This window comes from Apium graveolens, chromosome 8, assembly GCF_009905375.1.
Source record: "Apium graveolens cultivar Ventura chromosome 8, ASM990537v1, whole genome shotgun sequence".
In the NCBI taxonomy this organism is placed as follows: Eukaryota; Viridiplantae; Streptophyta; class Magnoliopsida; order Apiales; family Apiaceae; genus Apium; species Apium graveolens.
Genome location: NC_133654.1, coordinates 254,677,315 through 254,684,042, shown reverse-complemented (window position 1 = coordinate 254,684,042; position 6,728 = coordinate 254,677,315). Strand labels below are relative to the sequence as shown.

Here is a 6,728-nt window from a genome sequence, read left to right as displayed (position 1 = left end):
TCTTTGAACCAAAATTTTTAAACACTCAAACCTTTATACCGGATGATAGTCAATCTTTGTATTTTCCATATTGTTCCCTTGTGAAGATTGCGAACCATCTTATGCTTGACACTCCATGTTGTTTATGATTCTGTTTATTACTTTACATTGTTTTATTTTGTTATTATTATAGAATTCAATTGTTTTATTAAATGTGGAACAGATTCGTGGTTAGACCTGATTGGTGGTCATGTTAAGTCAATGTGTGCCTTGGATCCAGTAATTAGAGCAGAGCTGTGTGCCTTTCTTGGGGTTAGTGCGTGACTGATCAGCAGCCTAACCTTGGTTTTTAAAATGAAAATTTAATATCCAGTTCTAAATCATTGCTTAGCCATACACTTGATACGTTAAATCATTTCACTTGATCATTTTTTAATCTTAGTATTGTCAATGTGACTTTCTGAGCTAGTTAGCTCATTTGTGCGATTCTGTTTATGTTCTTTTCTAGTTAAGAAGGAATCTATTAGTAACGAGGATCCCCAACCAAGTGCACGAGCTAGGATTCCAGGTTAAGCGAATTAAGCTAGCTGAAGACTTTTATAATAGTTAAGTTTGGAAAGTTGTAAGAATGTTTAATATTCAGTTGTAAGTTTGAATATTTGGGATTTGGGCGTTTATAATATAAATGTGTGTGTGTGTGGCTTGTGTGCAAACTTAAACCTGTTGCGATCCATGAATATTGGTAAGTAGGGTCAATTATTATCTTTATTATTGTTATAAACAGGTATATATATATATATGGTGCATGTTTATTGTGGACTGATAATCACATATTTTTGCATAATTTCATACCTATTTATTGCTTGCTTTCATATTTTAAATAAATTAATTTGTTGCATTCTCATCATTTTGTAGATATTTGGAAAAATGAGAAATTTGAAGTAAAAGGGAGAAAAGGGCAAAAATGGAAGAAATATAATGTCACCAAGCAACTTGAAGAAAAATCCAAAAGAAATAGTTGGTGGAAATCAATGGTCAAGATAAACCAAACACCCATCTCACTTGGATGGCCAAGATTCACCCAACTCTACCCTAAACCCTAATTTTTAGCTATAAATACCCCCCCTTCCCCCTTGTATTCATCACTTTAGTTTTATCTTAGTTTACCCTAAATTTAGTAGTAGCCTCTCTTTTCAATTTCTAGATCTAGTTTTCATTTCCATTGTAGTAGCTCTCAAAAGTTGTAAACACTCTCTTCGATTAATGTCATTCAAGTCTTTCTTACAACATCCTCTCCTCTACTTTTATGTCTTGTTATTTTAATATTGGGTTATGATATCTTTTAAAATCTCACAAGTTACATATTTGGGGAAATAAAAGGAGCCCTCTAAATTTCTCTTCGATACTTGAGTTTAATTTTAGATCTTATTATTGGTAGTGTTAGGAATTTTCGATCTATCTTGATGTCCTGTTACTTTTTATGACAACTTTTTATTTACTTTTGAATCTTACTCCGACACGAGCTCGATTTGTGTTTGTGGGTTTCATTTCCCTTCCCCTCTCGGTGATTTGGTTTTCTTTTCCGGCGACATTCCATTTGCTGTGCCTTCATTTCCATTAATTTATTTTATTTTTACTTCTGTTTATTACATTGTTGCGTCCCAGATGTACTACTGTATTAAATTCTAGATTATTTTACTATGTTGTATGGCTTGGTTGGTTCACTATAGCATGACAATTAGACAAGTGATATGCTAGAATAGTTACTATTTTTATTGGTTAATTATTGCTTTTGTTATTGCTTTAAATAAGATAAACCATTTCCATTAGTAACGAGGTTAGCCCATTTTCATGTTTGTTTGTTTTTGGCCCAAAACATGTTTCCAAATCAAGCCCATAATGTTTCTTTTAGTGCGTAGTGATAGTAGCAGTAGTTATTAGTCATTAGCAGTCTACAATTAATTTGTTTTGTCATATTAAGTGTCATTTATTGATACTTGATTAATTAATATGGATATAATTATTGTTCATCATATTAACTTGGTTATATTTGTGTGTTGTTAGTTTAGTATACTAGAAATCAGCAATAGTGTTATATTTTTGTTTGGTCCATATAATTTCTTGGCCCGCAACTAGTGGTTGGCCCATTTCTATTTTTAAGACCCGGTTGTTTTTTTCTAGTCTATGTTTTGTTTTTACTTACCGCCTTAAGTAAATTGTCTCTATGCATACGTTAATGTTTAGTAGGTATTTTCCTGACTTGTTAAAATCTGATCCATTAATATTTTCTAGCCCAACACCTTCACATCATCTTTAGTGTTTTAAGTACTGGTTTGTGTAATTAGGCCCATGTTCAGTTCCTTCCCTGACCCAACTTGTTCTTTTTATATTAGTCTAATTTAAATACATGTAGCCCATTTATAATCCATTTCCATCTTGTGTCCCCTTTCTTTTATTTCATTAGTTAATTTAAGTAAAAGAAATCCCTTCTCTCAAAATTAATTGTTCTATTTCGCCTAATTTAAAAATTAAGATTGCGAAAAATTTATAGTCCTTGCGGAACGAATCTCAAAATATTAAAACGAAAATTGTGCGCTTGCAATTTAAAATGTATATTTTTGGCACATCAAGTTTTTGGCGCCGCTGCCGGGGACTATAATTATTTTTCGCGCCTTAATTTTTAATTTTTCGAATTAGTTTTACCTGCTCTCTTTGTTTAATTTTTTTAGAAAATTGACGATTAGGAAAGCTCATTGGAACTTCGAAAATTGCCGAGGCTCGAAGGAATTTTTGGAAGCTTGCTTGGGTAACCCGTATCTCTCTCTTTTCATATTTTTCACTAGTAAGAAAAAAAAAATCACAAAAAAATTGAAAATACAAAAAAAATTAGTTAGTTAAATACATAGTTGTTGCATCATGCATTTGTTCACCTAGGAGCACATCATCTTAGATTTTATTTTCTTATTTTTAATTTTTCGTACCTTATAAATTGTGGTGATTGCCTGAGGACCCAAGGTACGTTAAATTTCTTCTTTTCTTTAGTTAAGACACGTAGTTTAGAGCATCCATAATTGTTTATCGCTTTTATATCTCGTTGTGTGTTGCATCATTTAAATAAACTTTAAGGGCAAAAACACATCACAAGATAAAGGGGAGGGATTTCATCACTCTTTCCTTGGCCCACAACCATTAAATCCATCATTTTGCATACCATAACCTTTTTAATAAAATTAAGTAGACATTAGCCCCTAGGACTTCGCGCTCAACTAGGAAGAAAACCTGAAACGATCAAATCTCTAAGTATTCATTCTTTGATGTCTAGGCTAGCGAAAGCTTACCTGGCCATTTAGATTTGGTGACTAGGCTGGTGTTTAGCCTCTTGGCAATGCTTGCACCTACCTGGCCAAATCAGAAAGAATACTTTTAGTTTTGTGAATTTTAGTAATATCTTTTTGTTAGGAGCAAGTCTAGAGTTTTTTTTAGGGAACCATAGATTTAGAATTTTTCTTGCTATTTTTCACCCTTTCTTTTGCGTGTTTTAAATTTCTGCACTTATTTGCTACTTGATTCCTATCCTGTTTATGCGTACTACGTGGATTATAGATAATTCATCTAGGTTAGTGAGACCAATTGAGTGTACTTCCTCATCGGAATCTGAACCCGTAGAAATTCTTGAACCCGTAGTAAACATGGCAGTTTCTCTTAAGGATCGTTGTTACCCTGCCCGTTCGGCCCAACCTTCTTGTATTACTCTCCCACCGGTTAATGGTAATAATTTTGAAATTAAAGGTCATCACATTAGCATGTTACCTAAATTTACCGGGAGTGAAGGTGAGGATCCGTATCTTTTTATTCATGAATTCGAGGAGGTTTGTGCCTTACAAAAACTCCAACAATTAACCGAGGATTCCATTAGGCTTAGACTAATCAATTTCGCTCTTAAAGAAAATGCTAAAAAATGGTTATATAGCCTACCGGTTAATTCTATTTCAACTTGGGAGGGATTCGTAGTCATTTTTCTAAAAAAATATTTTCCAAATCATAAGACTACGAGACTTACAAATGAGATTAATCAATTTCATCAAAAGGAAAACGAGTCTTTTTGGAAATATTTTGATAGATTTAAAAATCTTTTGTCCCAATGTCCCCACCACGGAATAGAAAAGTGGAGACTTTGTAAGATTGTTTATGAGGCCTTAGATAGTTCTACAACCGCGTTGTTAGAGTCCATGTGCCAAGGAAAATTCATGGAAAAAGACGAGGATCAGGGTTGGGAATTTTTCGAGGAACTAGCAGAAAAGACCATGTTGTGGGAGTCTACTAGGGAGCCGAATAGGGAGCCTAGTAAGCACAATGAAACAGTCGGTTCATTAGCTAACAAAGGCTTGCATTTAGTTGGTAATTCTATAGCAACCGAAGCAAAGTTAGCTACTCTCCCTAGAAGATTAGAAGCTTTAGAAACCAGTAATGCCCCTTCCCAGGCATCTATGTGTGCGAACTATAACTCTCATAGTCATGGACCTCAAAACTTTCAAGAGTTTGAGCAAGTGAATGCTATGTTTCAACCTAGACCTAGGAATGACCCTTTTGCACCCACATACAATCCCGGGTGGAAGAACCACCCAAATTTTTCATGGACCCAAGGCCAAAACTACCAATCTCCTCAACCCACTTTTCAAAAGCCTAATCCAAACTCTTATCCCACTTCTAGTCAAAATCCTTATCCAAACCCAATTCAAGCACCCTTGAATCCTCCCGGGTTTAATGATTCGGATAAGAGACTTAATTCCTTAGAAAAGAGCATTGAGGCTTTGCTAAAATCTCAAACTAATTTGACTCAATCTCAACAAGCCTTCATGCAAACCATGACCCAAGATAGGCAATTATTGAATTCCAATGCCCAAGCCATATCTAAATTAGAGGTTCAAATGGGTCAATTAGCTAACACGATTTGTGAGCGCGAGAAGAATAAGTTTCCAAGTCAACCCGAGGTGAATCCTAAATTTCCGCTTAATCAAAGACCTCATGATGTGAACGCCGTCATCTCTCTACGGTCGGGAAATCAAGTGAGAAATCGAGTTGGTGTTGATGATAATGAAGAAGAGAATTCGAGTTTGAAACCTAATCCTTCACCTTTGAGTACGAGTCTAGATCATTCGAAGCAACCCGAGAATTTCGGGTCTGGCGAAACACCTCATTCGATTGCACCACCTTCAAAACCTAGCCCCAATTTGTCTACTGAAAGAGTCTTTACGCCGAAAGCTCCGTATCCTCAACGATTTATTTCGAACAAACAATCGGCTCAAGTAGACAAGATCTTAGAAGTTTTCAAGCAAGTTAAGGTCAACATTCCTCTTTTAGATGCCATTCAACAAATTCCTTTGTATGCTAAGTTTCTAAAAGAGTTATGCACTCATAAACGAACCACTCATGTTCCTAAAAAAGCCTTTTTGACATCTCAAGTTAGTTCGATTCTCTCGAATGAAATTCCCGTGAAATATAAGGACCCCGGTTGTCCTACTATTTCTTGTGTCATAGGCAACACTTTTGTTGACAAAGCTTTACTTGACTTAGGTGCTAGTGTGAATCTTCTTCCGTATTCTGTCTACCAAGAATTAGGTCTAGGTGAACTTCAAAAGACCAATGTCACACTTCAATTAGCTGACCGTTCTATCAAAATTCCTAAGGGAATAATTGAAGACGTGTTGATTAAGGTTGGTGATTTTGTTTTTCCCGTTGATTTTGTGGTCCTAGAAACTGAACCGGTCAAAAATCCTAAAAATCAAATTCCGATCATTCTAGGAAGACCTTTTCTAGCCACATCCAATGCCTTGATTAATTGTAGGAATGGCTTAATGAAAATAACATTTGGGAATATGACCATTGATCTCAATATTTTTCATGTCGGAAACCAACCCAATGACTATTTTGACCAACACATGGAAATTAATTTAATTGATAAAATACTTGATCATGAAACCATGAGTATCGATGATGCTCTTGACTTTTGCTTAAATCATTTTGGTCAAAATTGGGTCGATTTCGATTACACTAATGAGGTCAATGAGATGTTAGAGTCCACCATTCCTACAACTAACCAAGAGCCTGAACCACTCCCTTTGTCCCTTTATCAAGCTAGTGAACCAGTTGAGCCAAGTCCGCCAGAATTAGAACTCAAACCTCTTCCTAACACTCTTAAGTACAAGTTTCTTGGTCCTAATAAATCTTTTCCCGTTATAATTTCTTCTAATTTGACCCCATCTCAAGAAGAGGAACTTTTAAGTGTGCTTACAGAGAATAAGGAAGCCATATGATGGAGTATTTCTGATATTAAAGGAATTAGTCCGGCAATTGTCCAACATAGGATTCACTTGGTTGATGATGCTAAACCAGTTAGGGATCCACAAAGGAGGTTGAACCCAACTTTGATGGAAGTTGTTAGGAAAGAAATTCTTAAGTGCCTAGATAATGGGATCATCTTTCCCATTTCTGATAGCTCGTGGGCGAGTCCGATTCAAGTAGTACCTAAGAAATCGGGTATTACTGTAGTGACCAACGAGAATGACGAGCAAGTTCCCACTCGTGTTCAATCTGGTTGGAGAGTGTGTATAGGTTATAGGAAGCTCAATTCTGCAACTAGAAAAGATCACTTTCCTTTACCATTCATCGATCAAATGTTAGAAAGGTTAGCTGGTCATTCCTATTATTGTTTCCTAGATGGTTTTTCCGGCTATTTTCAAATCCCCATT

The 6,728-nt window shown here is 35.5% G+C and overlaps 1 protein-coding gene and 1 non-coding gene across 2 annotated transcripts; one reads left to right on the top strand and one right to left on the bottom strand.

Moving 5' to 3' along the window:
• The first annotated feature begins 3,668 nt into the window (after window positions 1-3,668).
• LOC141680673 (uncharacterized) lies at window positions 3,669-6,293 on the top strand. The gene has a single exon (XM_074486836.1). The coding sequence runs from the start codon at window positions 3,669-3,671 to the stop codon at window positions 6,291-6,293; it is 2,625 nt and encodes an 874-aa protein (XP_074342937.1).
• On the bottom strand, window positions 4,032-4,138 carry LOC141681878 (small nucleolar RNA R71). The gene has a single exon (XR_012559298.1). It is a non-coding gene; the product is annotated as a small nucleolar RNA R71 (small nucleolar RNA).
• Window positions 6,294-6,728: the final 435 nt, after the last annotated feature.